The 19,801-nt window shown below is 38.4% G+C and overlaps 1 protein-coding gene across 1 annotated transcript in view; it reads left to right on the top strand.

Annotated features, from left to right (window-relative positions):
* The window catches only part of LOC102847825 (epidermal growth factor receptor-like), a 91,202-nt gene extending 82,949 nt beyond the window's left edge, over positions 1–8,253 (top strand). The window contains exons 22-27 of the mRNA XM_006900195.1: positions 2,253–2,399; positions 4,494–4,591; positions 5,235–5,402; positions 5,765–5,812; positions 6,453–6,558; positions 7,892–8,253. Coding sequence (XP_006900257.1) covers positions 2,253–2,399; positions 4,494–4,591; positions 5,235–5,402; positions 5,765–5,812; positions 6,453–6,558; positions 7,892–8,253 — 929 coding nt within the window. The remainder of the gene's footprint in view (positions 1–2,252; positions 2,400–4,493; positions 4,592–5,234; positions 5,403–5,764; positions 5,813–6,452; positions 6,559–7,891) is intronic.
* Positions 8,254–19,801: the final 11,548 nt, after the last annotated feature.

Genomic DNA, 19,801 nt, shown 5'->3' on the forward strand with positions numbered 1-19,801 from the left:
TAATTTTCTCACTGCTTAGGAGCAACTAGTAGGTCACTAGCCTGATGCCACAGTGCTGTCAGGGTGTCAGGGATCCTTAAGATTACTTTTTCCATTCCATAGACATTCCTGAAACTCTTTTTGGTGGAAGCTGTACAATAGACATTGTCACAAAACCTGCACATCTCTAAATATGAATTTCTCGTTCCTTTGCTTAAAACTTGTTCCATCAGAAGCATCAAAACCCATATTTTTCATATCTTTAATAGTTTTCCATGATCAAAACATAAAGCCTGTCCTGGTAAGTAAATAATTTTAAGTCCACCATATCAGCTTCCAGTAATTAAATTTCTTGGTGGTGTCTATAAAAAGGAGAGCAATTACTAAGATTAGCAGTAAATCAGTTTTACGTCTTTTATTCTATTATCAGTAAACCAGTTCTGCTAATAGAACTCACTCTTCTTCAAGCCTGTCTTGAGCTTTTGTTCATACCTCACTTTTGTCTTTGGGCAGATGAGTTCTAATGCCTACAAGATTCTCACCTTTAAAAAAAAAAATCATCAGTAAATTTCCATTACTATGATATTACCATGCTTGGTTCTCAAATTTCACCCAACAATCAGTTGTAAGCCTGGAACATAACTCATCTGTTGCAGTTTATGGATAGTCAGCTGACTTTACCTCAGTCATCTCAGGGAATGGTAGCTAAGCAGCGAGTTACCCCACCTTATGTAAATGTGTATGAAAAAGAAAAGAAAATTCCCATAGAGACAACCTGACTGGCAGGAAGCCCTTGCATGCAGAGTAGAGCTGTGTTCATAGGATTTCCAGTGGCTGATCTTTCAGATGTGGATGCACAGGCCTTCCTTCTGAGCTGCCTCTGGGCAGAGGCAGGTCTTCCGCCTTCCAGGGAACAGCCAGCCTGTCCAACATGTGCACCCCTAGGGTATGCTCTTTGGTTTCAGAAAGCAATTTCATCATCATCACAAAACCACACTCATTTGGGAGCCAGTTATTTACGTGGTGGGTTTTGGGTTGGTTTTTTTTTTACTATTTGTCTGGTATTCCAAATTACTGTTCTTATTTCAATGACTTTTACATCTTTCTTTTGTTCAAATATCAAACTCTAATTTTGCAGTTTATTGTGATAAGTGGAAAAGTTATCTTTTTCAATATTTTTATCCATGGCAGCTGCCTGCAGTTAATAACCAAATGAGGAAATCAAGCTATGCTAGTGCCTTGTTAGAGGAAAATCTTGCTTTTTGCCACTCCTGCATCTGGTCTCCATCACCACTGATCAGTCCCAACCACCATCTCCTCAGAGACACCACAGCAGTAGCCTTTTCAGTGGTCCTTTTTCTTCCTGGCTTCACCCCTCTCCTCTTTTCTCTACAGACAGCAGTCCAAACACTTTGTTTAACTATACTAGATTTTCACTTTTATGCTTCATTTCCTTTTCTCTCTTTCTACTGTGTTCTAAGTAAAATCAGTAACCCTAACATGAATAAGCACATGAATGACCTGGCTCCTCCCATCTTGCCTCTTTCCTGGGGCTCCATTCTCTTTTCACCCCCAGTACTCCAGTTTGCCTGTGTTCAGTGTACCCACCACCCTGCTGTGTATCTGTTGAAGGAATGAACACACTTTTGTTCAGTGGTTTAGTGCCTCTATCAAGTCAGGACTGACTCCTAACTGACCCATCAGTGTGTTTTCAGAGATTGTAGATCACATGGAAGGAGATTGCCCATCTTTCTCCCACAGAGCAGCTGATGAATTTGAACCACCTGCCTCTGGGTCAGCAGCTTGAGCTCTGGTGGCCTAGTAGGTAAGGAGTTGCACTTCCACCCCAAAGGCAGGCAAATTGAATCCACCAGCTGCATGGGAAAAAGGTAGGCACTCTCCTCCATGTGATTCACATCCTCTACAAACCCACTGGAAGATCAGCTATGAATTGGTTCCAACCTGACAGCATTGAGTTGTTATTGTTTTGTTGGTTGTTATTTGTCAGGATTTATGCAAAACATTTCAACTGTTATTATATTTGATCCTTACATCATTGTATGAGAAAGGTACCGATATTGTCCCACTTTATATAGAAGTAAACTGAGGTTTCAAACCATCAAACAAGTCACATCATGACAGAGAGATGTAGTTTTCTAGTTTTGAAAAATAGTAATAAAAAGCTAAGGCATTAAAGATGATGCATTGTTACTATCATGAATTCATAAAGAAACTACTTTCTTTGATAAGATTTGATTTTATTTTCTCCTCAGGTGTCACAGTTTGGGAGTTGATGACCTTTGGATCCAAGCCCTATGATGGAATCCCTGCCAGCGAGATCTCCTCCATCCTGGAGAAAGGAGAGCGCCTTCCACAGCCACCTATCTGCACCATTGATGTCTACATGATCATGGTCAAATGTGAGTGCATGGACACAGTCAGCGTCCGTTGCTGACCTGGTCAGGGACACTCCATATGTTTTTAATGCCTGCTAATACATTGCTGTTTTTAGCTAAACATCTGTAGTCCCCAGGTCCCTGTAGAAACACATTTTTAAGGGCAGGCACACAGCCCAAAAACGTTTATAAACACCTCCTCCAAGCATTTTCCAGAAAGCACTTGCTAACTCATTCCATACTCTGACTTGACATTGGCCCCATGTTTGCCAGTAAGTAAAACCAAACTGCTACTTTAAAATATTCTCTTCTCTAGGGTGATTAGTAAAATGCTGAGCACCCCACATTTTATAGCCTATTACCACAGAGACTGTTTCTAAAATATCTAACAATGAGTAAACCCCATGAGGTTGATGGAATCAGTACTGCTGCCCCACTTAATCTTTCAGCCAGTGGATTTACATGAAGTATTCTGCAGTGTGGCATTTAAACATTTGAATTCAAATAAGAGTGTGCGATTTGTTTGGCACCTTTATGCCACTAGAATCACAATTTTATTAACTCTGGAAATAAAATTATATGTGGGGTATGTGTTTACATAAGAAGGTAGCATTGGAAATAAGATAGGGTCAAATCAGTATAAATATTCATGCCTTCTAAATTTTAAAACACAAAGTTAATCTGTTTTAGCTTCTTGTCTTGGAGCTAAAGAAGCTAGGATCCAAAAAGATTGCCTGTTCTGTCCAAGGTCACAGAGCAGTCTAGCCTGAAATAGCTTGACATCACAATGATGAAAAACAAATTTGATCCTACAGGAAGCTCAAGGATTTCATCTAAACTGTTTCTCTGGCTTGTTTCATCTAGACTTAAATCATTATGTAATCAAATACACTCACATGACCAGGTCAAGGTCTTCTCAGGTAGGCTCCAAAATAATCACCTTCTGATCTGCATGCATAATTATTTCCTTATCAAGTGGATTCCTTGCTCATGGTGACTCATGTGTGTCAAAGTAGAACTGTGTGATCCACAAGGGTTTCATTGATGGATCTTTCAGAAGCTAATATCTTTCTTCAGAGGCACCTTTGAATGGACTCAACACATTAACCATTTAATTACTGAGTGAGTACGTAAAACACCCAATGTCACACAAAGACTTCTTTTAAAAAGAGAAAGGATGTCAGTTTAAAGACTAAGGTGCATCTAATCCAATCCATGGTGTTTTTAACTGCTTTGTAAAGATCTGAGAGTTGCATAGTGAATAAGGATGACAAATGAAGAATGGATTCCTTTGTATTGTGCTTTTGACCAAATGTATTGAATATACTGTGGACTACTAAAAGAACAAACAAATCTGTCTTGGAATAAGGGTAGCCAGAATGCTCCTAAGAGGCAAGAATGTTGAAGCTTCATCTCTCATACTTTGGACATGTTGTCAGGAGGAGCTAGTCTTTTGAAAAAGACACTATGCTGGGAAAGTTAGAAGTCAGTGAAAGAGCAAGAACCACAAGGAGATGGATTGACATAGTGACTGCAACAGTGGGCTTGAGTAGGCAGAGATTATAAGGATGATGCAGGACAGAGCAGGGTTCTAATATGTTGTTCATGGGTTTACTATGAATCGTAATGGACATGAAGGCACCATCAACAACTACAGCAAGACAATGAAAGAACTGGTCTTGTAGGGTTCCTAAACCCCACGCTCTTTAAAGGTAAATGTGTATTGGATCTGCTTTCCAGGTGAAAAACAGACTATTGAATATAAATGAGGGCAAATGTGGGTGAAGACTTTGGCCAGCGCTCTAGATATGAAGTCTCCTGCAGCAAAATAGCTACAAGAGGACATGGATAGTAATAGTCCTTCCTCACCTAAGGGAGTAATGCAGATATATAAATCAACAGAAAGTGAATCCCAGGAAATTAATGTCACTCTGATTCAAACCCATTATGATCTTTAAATATTCATCACTGCTAGTTTCTTAATCACCAAGATTAGGTTTCTTTATCATTTGTTTGAGAAGGGCTCATTTTAAATGCCTCAGTAGCAGTATCAATATTGTTTATCTCAAATTTCTGATTACATATATATACACATATTTTTTTTTATTAATTCTGCAGGCTGGATGATTGATGCTGATAGTCGTCCAAAGTTCCGTGAGTTGATCATTGAATTCTCAAAAATGGCCCGTGACCCTCAGCGTTACCTTGTCATTCAGGTATCAGAGCTAAGGAAAAATCCTAGAATGAGCACCCAGTATACATGTGTCCCACCAGAGAGCATGCACCCTCACTGTTTCTTAAATCACATAATTAATCACAGAGCTTTACAAGCCTTGGTTAAGCCACAGGTTATGAACGAAAAGTTCATTTAGTGTTATCCCAACTCTACATTCGCTATTTCCTTGTGAGCTTGGCATACCCAGATGTGTCATCTTCCTGCTTCATTAAACCAAAGGCTTAGCATTGTACAATGAAGCCAGACTTTAGTCAAGCAAACCTGGCTTCATTGCCTTACTGTGTTACCTCAGGTAACCTGTTAACTCATATCCTTATGTGATAAATAAAACCCATCTCACAGAGGTGTTTTCAAAGGCTCACTGAAATAATACATGCAATATGCTGATAGTAACACATTCAATGAAATATGCTGCTTTTCTTTTCCTTCTTGTAGACACTAAGAAATGTTTTGAAGTTTTCATTCCAGGCAATGAGGGAAAATTCTGTGTTTCAGAGAAGCACAGAGGTCTACGCATAACTAAGTTGGCATACTGGAATGTACTGATAGTAGATCCCTATTGCTAAAAGGTGGAATAGCAGTCTCTGTCCACCTTTCTAATGGTCTCAAAATCTCTGCCCCAGGGAGATGAACGAATGCACCTGCCGAGTCCTACAGACTCCAATTTCTATCGTGCCCTGATGGATGAAGAAGATATGGAAGATGTTGTGGACGCAGATGAATACCTCATACCACAGCAGGGATTTTTCAACAGCCCATCTACATCTCGGACCCCCCTCCTCAATTCTCTGGTACAAACTCCTCACTATCCTTCAGGCTGGCTCCACTAGTTGGAATCAATTGGGTTTTCAAGAAAACCACATTCATCTATTAGAACTCACACGGAAATGAAGAGGTAAATTTTAACCAAACAACAAAGCCAAAAGCACAGTAGGTTTTTCAGTGTGCTAAATATTTTGCTGTGCTGTTAATTACAACATGCTGGTAATCATTTTAGGTCATCCAAAGAGCAGAATTAAATCAGAACTAAGCCTACTTTTTGTAAAGCTATTTGTAGAGGCAAAGTGGAGCATCTTTATCTGCATTCACTGGAGATGAGGGAGATGGGTGCGATTAGGCAGTTATGCCATGAACTATTCTGTTTCTTTTTCAGAGCACAAACAGCAACAATTCCACTGTAGCTTGCATTGATAGAAATGGGGTATGTATGAGCATCATGTGAACTTTAAGCAGTTGTCCTAAATTATGGTTCTACTATCTGTAGAAAATGGCCATCTTAACTAAAGCCATCTTGATTTTTCCTTCTTCTTTTTTTGGTGGTCTCCTTGAGCACTACTTCCAGCAGGCTGTTAGGAATCATGAAACATAGAGGTCCATAGCTATCAGCAACATCACCTCATATCTGTCAGATACGCAGATTTCTGGGTCACAACCCCACCACACTGAGTTTGGGTCTCTGGGGCCCTGCACCTTGTCTGTGAGCTAACCACCCAGGTGATGCTGATACGCAAGACAAAATCATGATCTAGATTCGCATCTTTCAGTACAATAGCCACCAGAAAATTTTACTATTTAAATTGTAATTAATTTAAATTTTAGTTAAGTGATGTTTAAATTGAGTTCATCTCATAGCTCAATTGTTCACTAATGACATCATTACAGAGAGTTCTGTGGGACCGCAGTGGCCATATCTTGCTATGTTCCCTGTATTTCATGGATCTTATGCTCCAGATTCCCCTCATCAGAATTCTACATTGTGATATAACTTCAGGTGATTTTGATGTACACAGAAATTTGAGAAGCACTTGGGGTTTTCCTCACCTGCCATATGTCCTCCCCAGCAGATTTGCCCCACCAAGGAGGACAGTTTCCTACAGCGGTACAGTTCCGACCCCACGGGAGCCCTGACTGAGGAAAGCGTTGATGACACCTTCCTTCCTGTGCCAGGTGAGTCACCTGCTTAGAATTGACTCCTCCACTTCCTCCTTCTCATGGCAGCTGGCCTTCATCCCTTGGGAGCCCACTGGGTGTTCCCTTCCACCTGAGATGTCTAAGGGTGATTGAGAGATAATGATTCTAGACGTTTTGGAACACTTTCAGAGAGCAAGAGGCAAATAAGTACAAAAGGATGGAACCCAAGGTCTAAGTGAGATCAAACCAGATTCAAACTAAATAACCTGTAGGTCAATTCCAATGGGTCTGCAATGACAGCTTGATCAGGGTTGCAAAATGGTTAAAATTGGAAAACATTTTGGATGAAGTATGTTAGTTGAAAAGGACAGTGCATCTGATTCTATTTCTATGAACTATTTACTATGAGCAAATATAGAGGAAGACCAAAATTTATCAGTAATTACCAAGGGTAGGTAAGGGGAAAAGGAGAGCTCATCACATAAGAGGTGCTGAGTGTCTGTTAGGGGTGATGGGAAAATGTGGAAGTAGATAATAGCAATGGTTGAACAACATGACAGTCATAATTAATGTCATTGAACTATATATGCGGAAAGTATTTAAAGGCCAACAATTTGTTACATAATATTTATTTTTTAATGAACAATAAAAATGATCATTTAAAAAAATGAATCTGCAAATTTTTAAAAATTTTAACCAAGTAAAACAAAAAAACAACTCATTGCCAGCAAGTCAGAGGCAACGCATAACTGAGCATCCAGGGGGTTTCCAAGACTGTAAATTGCATGGGAGGAGACTGCCCATCTTTCTCCTAAGGAGAAGCTGGTAGATTTAAACTGCTCACCTTTGAGTTGGTAGTGTAACTCCCTGAGACTAGAGCACCATATATTGTTGTTGTGTACTGTACAGACGGAACCCACCCGTAGCTCACCCTGAAATGGGTTTTGAGAGGCAGTTAATCACACAAGAGGAAACAAAGTCTTCTTCTCTTTCCTGGTTCAATTCTTGGCCTGTGAAGCCTGTTTTCCTAATCTAAGCTTTATCTCCATATGCTTCCAAACTATACCTCTCTCCCATACACAAACCACACACACACACATGTACATACAGAGCACTCATCTGTACACACTTACTCATCCCTCTCAAGGTAGAAAACTTTGCATTTACAAAAAATAACTGTCATCATTGCTTTCAGGAGTACATGAAAGAACAGTTTCTTTAGCAAAATAAGCGATTTAGTAATCTGAGTTTCTTCTCCCCTCCAACATCAGTATCCTTATTGAAGATAGAGTTCCATGTGCATTGTGGAATTGTTGCTTAGGGTGATGCTTTGTTAATGATGTCACCTCTGGTTTCTTTTCCATTTCAGAATATATAAATGAATCCATTCCCAAAAGGCCTGCAGGCTCAGTCCAGAACCCTGTCTACCACAATCAGCCTCTGAATTCAGCCCCTGGCAGAGAACCTCACTATCAGAACCCCCACAGCAATGCAGTGGACAACCCAGAGTATCTCAATACCACTCAGCCTGCCTGTGGCAACAGTGTCTTCAACAGCCCTGCCTTCTGGGCCTCAAAGGGCAATCACCAAATCAGTCTGGACAACCCAGACTACCAACAAGACTTCTTTCCCAAGGAAGCCAAGCCCAATGGTGTCTTTAAGGTTCCTGCAGCTGAAAATGCAGAATACCTGAGGGTCACGCCCCCAAGTAGTGAGTCCATTGGAGCATGACCATGAAGGGAAGAATCAGCTATAAAAATTCCAGACTCTTAAGCCACCCAGGACCAAGCCTTGGCAGCTACAAAGGTACCGATAGCCATGCCGTATCTGTTCTCAGGCCTGTGGACTGATTTTGCCACTTTTGCTCTGAGCAGCCCATCTTGCAACCAGGGAGTACCCTTTTACTCAGAAGCTGTTTCAGAAGTTACAGCTATATTTCTTTGTGTTCAGACCCTAAGGCTTCTGAAGACAGTACCAAACAAGAAGTAAATTTGGGCATAAGTTTATCTTTCAGAGAGTCAAAAAAGATATAGTTGGGGGTAGAATACACAGACAGACGTGTGTGTGTGTGTGTGTGTGAATGCGTGTGTGTATACTTGTGTATATGAATACACACACACACACACACACACACACACACGTTAAATTGTTTGAAAATAATTAGAGATTTTTACCATTATTGTTGATTTTACTGTCAATGAGCACTTCCAGTGGGGAAGAAGGTTGCTTGTAGCTCCAGCTGCATTGAGCTGATCCAGGGTCTTGGGACCAAGGACCAAGGACAAGTGCCACAAGTCTTCCAGCTTACACTTAATGCCCTCGGCTCTTCCTCAAGACTCTTCCATCTCAAGACAATTTTACAACAAAGTCCTCTGTGTCCTGAGAGGGCCTGGCTGCCTCTGCACAAATTATGACCCGGTACAAAAGGATAAGCCACTTTGTCTCCACCTAGGCATAGAGGAAAGTCAGTGGTGGAGCTAATGCTCAGACTTCATTCTGTGTAAATGTCCCCTGATATGCACTCTGTCTGTCCACTGCTTTCTAATCGCTCAGTTATTTGACCTACTTGTTTATTTTCTATTCTGTTATTTTGAAACTTGATGTGTTTTCCCATCTTGCTGTCATAAAGTCAGCAAGAGAATATGGTACTGCAGAAAATAGCTGAGATTCCAGTTCACTTTGAATTCTTCAGCACTCAAAGCAACATGCTTTAATTAAGACAAGATGAAAATGGAAAAGTTCTCACAAGAACTTTTTACCTGCCAAATTTGAGTCTCAGGTGGGGTATAAGGAGACTACAAATATGAAGCTGTTCACGAAACTGACTTAGCCAACCCCTACCACGCCTCTCCCTTCAAAATGAAAGAGTTTAGGTTACTCATGAGAAAGAATTTTCTTTTTCACTTTTTTTTTTAAACTTGAAGAGTACTTTACTCCTCCCAGATAAGCTTTCCAACAACTCCACCTCCCCTTTGTAAAAAAGATTCTAGGCCCTGTGGCACCTATGGAAGAATTTACAGTCTCTGCCATTGTAGGTCTTCACGTTTAAAATAAGATTTAAGTCAAAATTAGAGTTTCACATCTATGGTAATGCAGTCACAATAACACTGACAGATGATCTAGATGGAGGAAAAGGTATTTTTCCTGCTTAGAATATTTCTAGGGTAAACTGAGTGATCTCAGTAGTTCAGATCAAGGCTTTTTCTAACCCATGAGTCCCTGATAAGAGGTGTTTTGCATGCTCACTCAGTACCCTTCCCCTCCAGATTCTTGAGGAAGAACATCTCTGATGATGTTCTGATGATGCCCCACATGCAGCACTGTCTTTGTGGTTTTAAACAGCCTACTGAATCAGATGGATCAGGGCCCACAGTTACAAAAACATTTGCTTTGTCTTAACAAAAGTAAAATGGAATTCAACCTCATTTCTCTGCAAATACTTCTAAGCATGTATTGAAGCCTGGCACAGGTACAAAAACACAAAAATAAACAAGACATCATCTCTGATACCACAGAACTCACAGATTAAAGAGAAAATGAACTGAATACTAAGCTATACATAGTATGGCAAATGCTAGACACAACAGTTCGCCACCACTGTGAAAGCATTGCATAGGATAGATTAATTAAATTTACCTGGGAGGATACATCAAGGAGGCAATATTGGAGCAGACCTAGCGATGACCAGGGTTGTTACCACAGAAAACAGAAAGTGCATTTTCTGTAGACAGAACCTAACAAGAAGCCCCTGACAAAGGAACACAAAGTAGGTTTAAAGGCAGAAGACCCTGATGAACTGTCTCCTTTAAGCCTGGGAATTAGGCTTGTAGCACTCTTCAGTTTCCTAGATTGCCATTCACTGGGAATTTTAAGCTATCTCCATTGAAAACAATCTGTGCTTAATTTTATTAAGCAACAGTTCTAAGAATGTTGACAATTTCTGGCATAGGTAGTAAGCCATTTTCACTTTCCATTCACCTCAAAATATATTTTAAAAAATTTTTAGGTATAAGTTTATTCAGAAAATGTAACATTCTGTTACCACTTCCTGGTCAAGGAACTAGTGGTTATTGAGGGGTGGGCATTGGTAAGCTACTCAAATTATAGCAATTTAAAGCCTAGTATTTTTGTAATTTGAAATATTTTACTATATAACACAATAAACAGCAAAACATTTTCAGATTTCTTTTTTGTATTTCAACCTTATTGCAAAAAAAAGTGTGAAATTTTATTAAATTTAAGCTTGTGCTTGTCCAAATTTTCTTACTGCCTCTATCTGAAAGAAAAGGAGGACTTATAGAACCCACAGAGTTCACCCTTTTCCAAAGACCACCGCAGGTCATAGCGGTGATTAAGGGACCACAGAATCCAGAGGAACAGCATCATAGCACTACTCAGCCAGAGCTCAGCATTTAGGGCCTGTCCATCTTTGTTGATGCCAAGTCCATGCTGTACCTTAGGTGCTGTCTTCCATGGCCCAGCATCAGATCTGGCCTTTAGAAACAGATCTGATTGCATCATCTACAGAGTGCTACATTGTTAACCAGAAACAGGGTTCAATAAACAGAACTTAAGTGTTGAGGATAACATTCACCACAGACTGCTGTTCTTACATTTGCTCATACAATCTCTAAAAGGTTTCTCTGATTTTATCCTATGAAAATACTTCTTCCAAAAGCTAAAAAGTTTTTAAAAGATAAATCTTGTAAACTTTATATTTACATCCACATTGTCACTGACTTTATCCTAAGACCAAGTGGAACATCCCATTACATTCCAGATGATGGCAACAAGTCTTAGAGAATATGTTTTAAGTTCCTAATGTTGAGTTTTCCTGCCACTGAATCACAGACTAATAAACTGCTGTAAAAGCACAGCAAATATTTGTCCTCAACCTTGATCTCTTCAGAATCTCCTAAACATTCGAGTTTGTCTGAAATGCAACCCCTCTCAGTTGGATCTGAGCATCCTCAAAGCTGTAAAGGTTAATCTGATGAGCATCAAAGTTTGAGAAGCTGAAAGTAAAAGAGAAGGAGACCTCCATACTGGGCAGATTGACTATCATCCCATGCTTCAGGTTGCAAAGGTACAGAAGAGCCTGCTGAAGATGGTACCTCACCGCTCCTGATATTGGTGCACCCAGAAATGACCTGGTGACTTTAAAATAAATGATGTATAGGTTCTCTTCAGACAATCATGTCTAAAATGCAGGGGCACCCTCAAGTGATGTAGTGAGCAGCTAGAGTTGAAGAACTGAATGCTATAGTCTCCTTCATTTATACAAGCTTATGAATCTCAAGCATGTCCCTACATCAGAGTAAAAGAAACGCTGTGCTAGAAGCTCCCAGATGTAACAGATGGAAAAAATTTGCTTTTATAAGATGCTGCAAGACTATGGCCAGCTAAAAGCCATTCTCAAGCCAGCAATTTGTTCTGAAAGTAATAAATGCTTTGTTATCAGAAATTTATTCTAGAAGTAACAAATACTCAAATGTGAGCCATAATAAAGCCTTGGGACACAATGTACTTCTAAGGAATAGTTCTAAATACTAATCTCATCCCCCAGTGAATAGGATGTTTGTTCTCAAGTGGTTGTGCTGGAATTGTCCCTAGTATCTACTTTACATTTTTTTCATTTGGATAAACAAAATTTTTTATGAGAACATGATAACCTGTCTTTGTTTCTTTGCCTGGGAGCTGTAAAACCTGCCAAATCAGAGCCCTACATTATTGTATTATTAAGTACATATTCATTCAGATAAGATTTTTTAAATGTAAATCTATTTTTGTAACTTTTTGAGGAATAATACTGTCTCATGTAGCACTCAACTTTATAAGGGATATTTTACTAAATCTCATTTTTCTACTCAAGGAAACTTGGTTTACTTTAGAAATCTGTAATAGAGCACAATTTGAGACTGAAATGTCTGTTGAAAGGCGTTACATTGAAGAAAAGGAAATGTGTGTTTTTTCTCTAATAAAGGTACAATTTAATTGCAGACCTAAATGAGGTAGATGATCCTGGGGAAAAGGAAAACCATTATTTGTATTTATAAAATTAGAAGAACATAAAAAGAGCAAGTTTAGTTTCAGAATTAGTCTGAACTAAATTCTGTTAAATCTGGGGTAGTGTTCATTTAAGTAAATTACTGTCTGTTACTATTAATAGAATAACTACATTCCACACTCAAATCATCTGTCATGACCCATAAATGTAAGAAAAACAGTAATATAACTATGTAATTTATATAAGCTGGTTGGATTTTTATTCAAATTATTTTTATATTTAAAACTGATACACATTAACTAATATAGACCACTTAAGCAGTACCTGGAGAGCCCTAGTGAAATCCTTCAATGGTCTTACCAATCTAGGCATCTGGGCAAAGCTACCCCACAGCAGTGGTGCTTAACCCTGTCTTCACAGTGTTATCACTTGAGGCAGTGTTACAGTGGCTTGAAGTACAGCTACACTTGAGTCCAATTAAACACTTCTAGAGGTGAACTCCAAGCCATTTCTTAAAGTTCTTATGGTCATTCCAAAGAAACTCTGGTGACATGGTCCATAGTATGTTGCACTGATATCTAAAAGGTCACACATCTCCGGTTGTTCAAATCTACTGGGGCTTTCTATGTGGGAAAGATGGGATTTTAAGATTTACAGACTCAGAAACCCAATGGACAGACCCTAAGTCAGAACCAACTCAATAGCATTGAGTTTGAGTTTTTTAATTAAGGTCATTCCATTGTTTCTAGATGCTGGAAATAATTAATGTTCTCTTCTGCTGTTCATCTAGAAACACTTCAGGTTAAAGGCCTGGTGATCTACTGAAAAATTTTGGCCATGGAGAGAAGTTTTACTCTGACATATAGGAGTCACTAGTTTGAAACTTACTTGATATTGTGTTTAAAGGACAGTCCAATAATAAACCTTCTTGTGGCATGGACAACTGAATCATTGCTCTCTTTGTTGAAACCAAACAACCATTATTTCCCAAGGTGCAAGGAAGTACAGCCCTATATCCGTTACATTACAGAGGATAGATTGAGAATCAAGTGCATAAGTAATTGTATAGATTCAAAAGTCAAGATTCAAGAAAAAAGATTACTGCTTTAACAATTTTTATATTTGTATAAATTTTGCCTGGGATAAAAATTGAAGCACCTAGTTTAAAAACAGTACTTTTTCTTTTATGTGTATCTGCATAATCATAGTGTATTCTGTTGTTATGAGCCTAGCTTGTCTAAATTGCCAACAGAAGTACTAAAAATCACAGCCCTATCATCTAGCAAATAAAAATACAAAAGAAAAGCTAGATGTGTATACTTTAGGCATGTTTACATAATCTATAAAAAAAAAAGAAAGCAACTCAATTGACCAGGTTTGGCCACAGAAGAATCTTGTGTAATTTCATTGAAACTAAGAAATCCTATGAATCTGATAACCAATATTGGAGGTAATAGTGCAACAGACAGCAATAAATTCATTTTAGAAAATACTCAAACAATAATACCTTTATAGCGTATTATATGGTACCTTTTAACAGTGTGAAGTTTTACAGTAATGAAAGCAATATGTGTACAGATGAAAAGTACAATGCTCTTTTATATGGTTTATACTGTTGATCAGAACATGAATATTTGTACATTTCTAAAAATTAGATGTATTTTATTAATTCTTTACTCACAAGCACCTTATAATAATACTGTATTATCTGGTGACAATGCAATGTTAATATAATTATCAATCATATCTAATCTACTGGGTTATTCTTTTCTGGAAACTTTTAATGAAAAAATTAGTTTGGAAGCTTCCTTGTATGTTTGCAATTACTATAAAGTTTTAATTTCATGGATTTCTTTACATAAGCTATCCTGTTCACAGTTACATTGGGAATAAAGCTTTTCAGATACTACACTCTTAACTCTTCTTATATCTGTTGATACTTCCTCCTAAAAATTCTTCCCATATATCCTTCATAATTTTTCCTCTTCCATGTAGATGAGGGAATCCTTTGAGGCAAGATTTTTTTTTTTAAATACAGAAGTTTCTGCTTCCTGGGAGCACTCAAATTAGCAGAAGTTTTGTGGTGTTTTGTTGTTTGTTTGTTTGTTTAATCTGCTAAACTATTTTTTTTAATACTGGTTTATTTACAAAATTGGAATGCATTGCTTTTTCACACAAGATCTTTCCCATTTTCTTCATACCACCAAACTATATTTTAAATTTGGTAGGAATTCACCAGCCACAGTCTGGTGGAGAGAGGGCTTATAACCAGCCACTTGTACCCATAATCACCCTCAGTTCATTTTGTGAAGTTCATAGCCCAGTAAGAAATCACACACGGTGACAACTTTCACATAGTGCATTTCCTTTAATCAAGACAACAATATCAAGAAAAATAACTACTAAGTGTTGAAGGAAATTATTCTATTGAAATACTCTGTAAGAGTTGTTAGCTTCCATAAAAGAAACACCCAACTTGTGGCAAAACCCTATACAATAGATCAGATCATTGTGATCCATAGAGTTGTCACTGGCTTATTTTCAAACAATAGTCAAGTTTATCTTCCTAGTCTGGAAGTTCAGCTGAAACCTGTGCGGTATCAGAGCAACAACGAAGCCTCAAATGACAGACCTGAGATCGATTGGTCAGGAAATGAACCCAGGCCTCTTCTTTGGAAGATGAGAATTCTACCACTAGACAAAATTGGTGAACTCTAGTGGCATAGTCTATACAGAGTTGTGCTGCCAAGTAGAGCTGCATCTCTGATGGTTAGAATTCATCACTTGTTCTAAGGGAGAAAGATGGACAGCATCCCATGTGATTTACAGCCTCTGAAACCCTTTGGAGGATCATTGAGCTATAAGATGGTACTTACTTAACAGAAACGAGTTTGAGTTTGAACTACCATTGCCCATAATTGGATCACTATAATAATTGTTTCTTTGTTGTTATTGTTCCCAGGTGTCAACCACTTCATTGCAACTTAACAACACTATAAACAACACAATTGAACGTTGCTCTGTCCTGTACCGATCTTACAATCTCTGATATGCTCAAACCTATTGTTATAGTCATGATGTTAATTCATGGTATCATCCTTTGTTTCTCTGGTGCTTCATTTCTCCAATCATGAAATCTTTTTCCAAGTGCTACCCCTTACCCCATATCTTTTCAATCTATATGCAGAACAGATTATCCAGGAGGCTGGGCTCTATGAGGAAAAATGTGGCATCAGGATTGGAGGAAGACTCATCTTGCTGTGGAAAGTCAAGGAAGAGCCTTCAGTATGGATTAAGGCTCAATATCAGGAAAACAAATATTCACACCACTGGGCCAATTGGCAGCATCATGATGGATGGTGAGGAGACTGAGATTGTTCACAGCGTTAGTTTGCTTGGCTCACAATCAACACTCTTGGCATGAGCAGCCAGGAAATTAAAATATGTATTGTGATGGAAAAGTCTGTGCTTACAGACCTCTCTAAAGTTCTGAAGAGAAATTATGTCAGTCTGAAGACTAAGGTGTGCCTGATACAAGCCATGGTCTTTGCAATCACTTGCTGTGCATCAGAGAGCTGAACAATGACTAGGGATGATAGGAGAATTGATGCCTTTGAGCTGTGGTGTTGGAGAGGAGTATTGCTAAGAGTTCTGCTAAGAGAACAAACAGGTTTGTCCTGGAAAGTTTGAAGCCAGGCTGCTCCTTGGAGGCAAGGATTCTGAAGCTTCGTCTGACATACTTTGGACATGTTGCAAGGAGAGAGCAGTCCTTGGAGAGGGACATCATGTTTGGGAGGGTGGAGGGACAGCACAAGAGAGGAAGACCGTGGATGAGATGGATTGATTCAGTGACTGGCGTAATTGGAGTAGATGTGTCAGAGACAATAAGATTGGCACAGGATACAGTGGGGTTTAGGGCTGTTGTACACAGGGTCACTATGAGTCGCAAGTGATTCGATGGCACATAACAACAACATGGTGATGTCCTATTGATATAGTGGTGAGGATTTCCCCACCCCCTGATTTTGAGATATAATCCATATTGAAGGCTATAGACTTTGATATTCTACAGCAATAGCTTCATGTATTCTTCACTTTCTACAAGTAGGATTGTGTCTGAATAAAGTTTTATGATTATTCTTTTTATTTTTTGAATTAATTTTAATGAAAGTGTACAGAGACTTTGGACTTCCATTCATTCTTTTTTGCTGCCTTTATTCCCCGTCCACTCCTCCCTCCCAGTTTGCTTTTCGCTTTGAAAAGTAAAAAAAAATCTCATTGTTATGCAAGTCCTCGCCTCCCACCCCCGCACCCCCAGTCCAGTACACTATGCAGCTTTCATTCTGGACTTTTGTCATGACATATATTCCTCCCAAACAGTTCTCTCCCTCATCTATTTCAATGCAGTATACATTATTTATCCTCTCTTTTCTTGATTTCCCCACAACTACTATGTCAGTCTCACTTTACAACAGTGGCATTATGCAGTATTTGTCCTTTTGTGACTGAGATATTTTACTCAGCCTAATGTCCTCTAGGGTCACCCATTTTGTATAATAACTCATGTGTTCCTTGTTTTTCAATGCAGCATAGTATCCCATTGTGTGAATGTACCACAGCTTCTCTATCCATTCATTTGTTGATGGGCACTTTCCAACTCTTTGCTGTTGTGAACAAAGCCAAAATAAATATGGGTGTGCATGTATCTGCTTGGGTAGTAGTTCTGGTTTCTTTGGGTATGTTCCCAGTAGTGTAATTCCTGGGTCAAATGGTATTTCTACTTGCAACTTTTTGAGAAAGCACATACTGTCTTTTATAGTGGTTGTACCATTTCACACTCCCACCAACAGTGAGTAAGAGTTCCAGTTTCTTTGCAACCTTGCCAGCATTTGTTGTTTGCTGTTCTGTTAAATTTTGCCATTCTTACTGGGGTGAGATCATATCTCATAGTTGTTTTATGAATAACTAAAGTTGTTAATGAATCTGAATAACTAAAGTGTTTATGAATCTTCCTCCAATTGTTTTGCCACATTCTTCATGTAGTCCGGCTTATTGAATGATTTGCTCAGCATACAGATAGAACAGATATGGAGAAAGGCTAGAGCCATCACGTACACCTTTCCATAATTTTTATCATTCAATTTTCCCTTTGTCTGTTTAGTCAACTGCTTCTTGGTCTATGTATAGATTTCTCACGAGCATAATTAGGCATATTGGAAGCTGCATTATTCTCAATGCAATCCATAGTAGTCTATTTGCTTTGTATGACAATAAAACACAAATAAATATTTATATGGTATTCTTTGCTTCCAGTTGAGATCCATCTGATATTAGCAGTGATATCCCTTGTGATTTGGCCTGATATAAATCCAGCTTGAATTTCTTAAGTATTGCTCTAGCCATTTTTTATTTTTTAAAATTTTATTTAATACTGGTTTACATACAAAGTTCATAAATTTCATATATATTGTTTTTCAAAGTGGGCCTTTCCCCTTTCCTTTACAAGTCCCTCACTCCACTCATCAAATTGTGCCACCCTATGTTTAAGCTCTCCCAACCCCTTTAGATCTTTGTACACTCTCTAAAATAATGGCCTTATACAGTGTGTGTCTGTATGGGACTGACTTAGTTCACTTTGTATAATGCTTTCCAGTCCCTCCCATGTTAAGAAGTAAATTACAAAAGCATTGCTCTTGCGTGCTGCATAGTATTACACTGAGTGTACCATAATTTCTCAATTCATTTGATTCTGAGTGGACATTTGGGCCAATTTCATGTGTTGCAATGGTGAATAATGCTGCTGTGAACATTGGTGTACAAGTCTCTGTTTGTGCCTCAGTTCTCATTTTCTGAGGGTATATTCCAAGCGGTGGAATAGCTGAGTCATATGGCATTTCTATTTTCAGCTTTCTGAGGAAGTGCCAAACTGCCTTCCATAGTGGTTGTACCATTATACAATCTGAACAACATTGTATAGAAGAGCCTGTCTCACCACATCCTCTCCAACATTTATTATTGTTGCCCTGCTAAACTTTGCCACTGCTACTGGAGTAAGATGGTAACAAATTGATCTGCATCTTTCTTATTGCCAGTGATTTGGAGTATTTTTTTCTTTTGTCTGTGAAAAGTCTTTACACGTTTTTTGCCCATTTTGTAATCTGTAAGACAAAATAAAAGACCTAAAGAAATGGAAAAATGTGCCCTGTTCATCAATAGGAGGATACAATATTGTGAAAAGTGACAATCCTATCAAAAGCAGTCAACATGTTTAATGCAATCATAATACAGATACAAAATTCCTTTTTCAAGGAGATCGAAAGGGAAATTGTCAAGTTTATTTGGAGAGAAAAAAGACCCCAAATAAGCAAAGTACTTCTGAAAAACAAAATGAAGAGGCAGGCATAGCACTGCCTGACCTCAATACCTACTACTCAGCAGTAGTAAGTAAAATAGTATCATACTGGTACGATGATGGGCACATGGAGCAATGGAACAGAATCAAGGACCCAGAAATGGATCCATCTACCTATGGGCAACTAAATTTGACAAGAAAATAAAACCTATCAAGTGGGGAAATGATAATAACCTCGCCAATCTGAAACAGGTTCCACATCCCCCACCATACCCAAAAACCAATTAAAGTTGGATCAGAGACCTCAGAATAAAGCCAAAAACCATGAAGCTCATTAAGTGACAAACTGGGACTAAGCTTAGAAGGCCTAGCTTAAGCTATAAAGGGACTGCCAAATATAACCAGAAATCTGAAGAGAATAGAATTGATTCATGGGACCTTCTAAAGCTTAAATTTCTGTGCTCATCAAAAACTTTTCCCAACAAGGTGGGGAGGGAGAAACCCCCAAAACAAAAAACCTATGTACTGATTGGTAACAAACATTTGGCAATGTCATCTCAGATAAGAGTCTTATCATGAAAGTTTACTGAATCCTCCAGAAAAAAAAAAAAAAAAAAAGACTGGTAATCCAATTGCTCCAGCCATTTTAAAAATAATCTTCAATTAATTTTAGTTGCATGTAATGTTCAATAATATCGATATTATTTTGGATCCTTGAGGAATGGGAACAAATATGGATCTCTTTCAATTGGTCAAGCAGATTTTTTACAAGTTTCCATTTCAGCTCACAAATATGTAACATAATCTGCCTTTATTTGTTTCATCTTATTTTTCATGACTTTCAATCTGCCCAGGTTTATATTTCATACATTTCACATTCCAGGTTTTTTATTTTAAATTTTATTATTATTATTATTAAT

This window comes from Elephantulus edwardii, unplaced genomic scaffold, assembly GCF_000299155.1.
Source record: "Elephantulus edwardii isolate Elephantulus edwardi_28Jun2011 unplaced genomic scaffold, EleEdw1.0 scaffold00276, whole genome shotgun sequence".
In the NCBI taxonomy this organism is placed as follows: domain Eukaryota; kingdom Metazoa; phylum Chordata; class Mammalia; order Macroscelidea; family Macroscelididae; genus Elephantulus; species Elephantulus edwardii.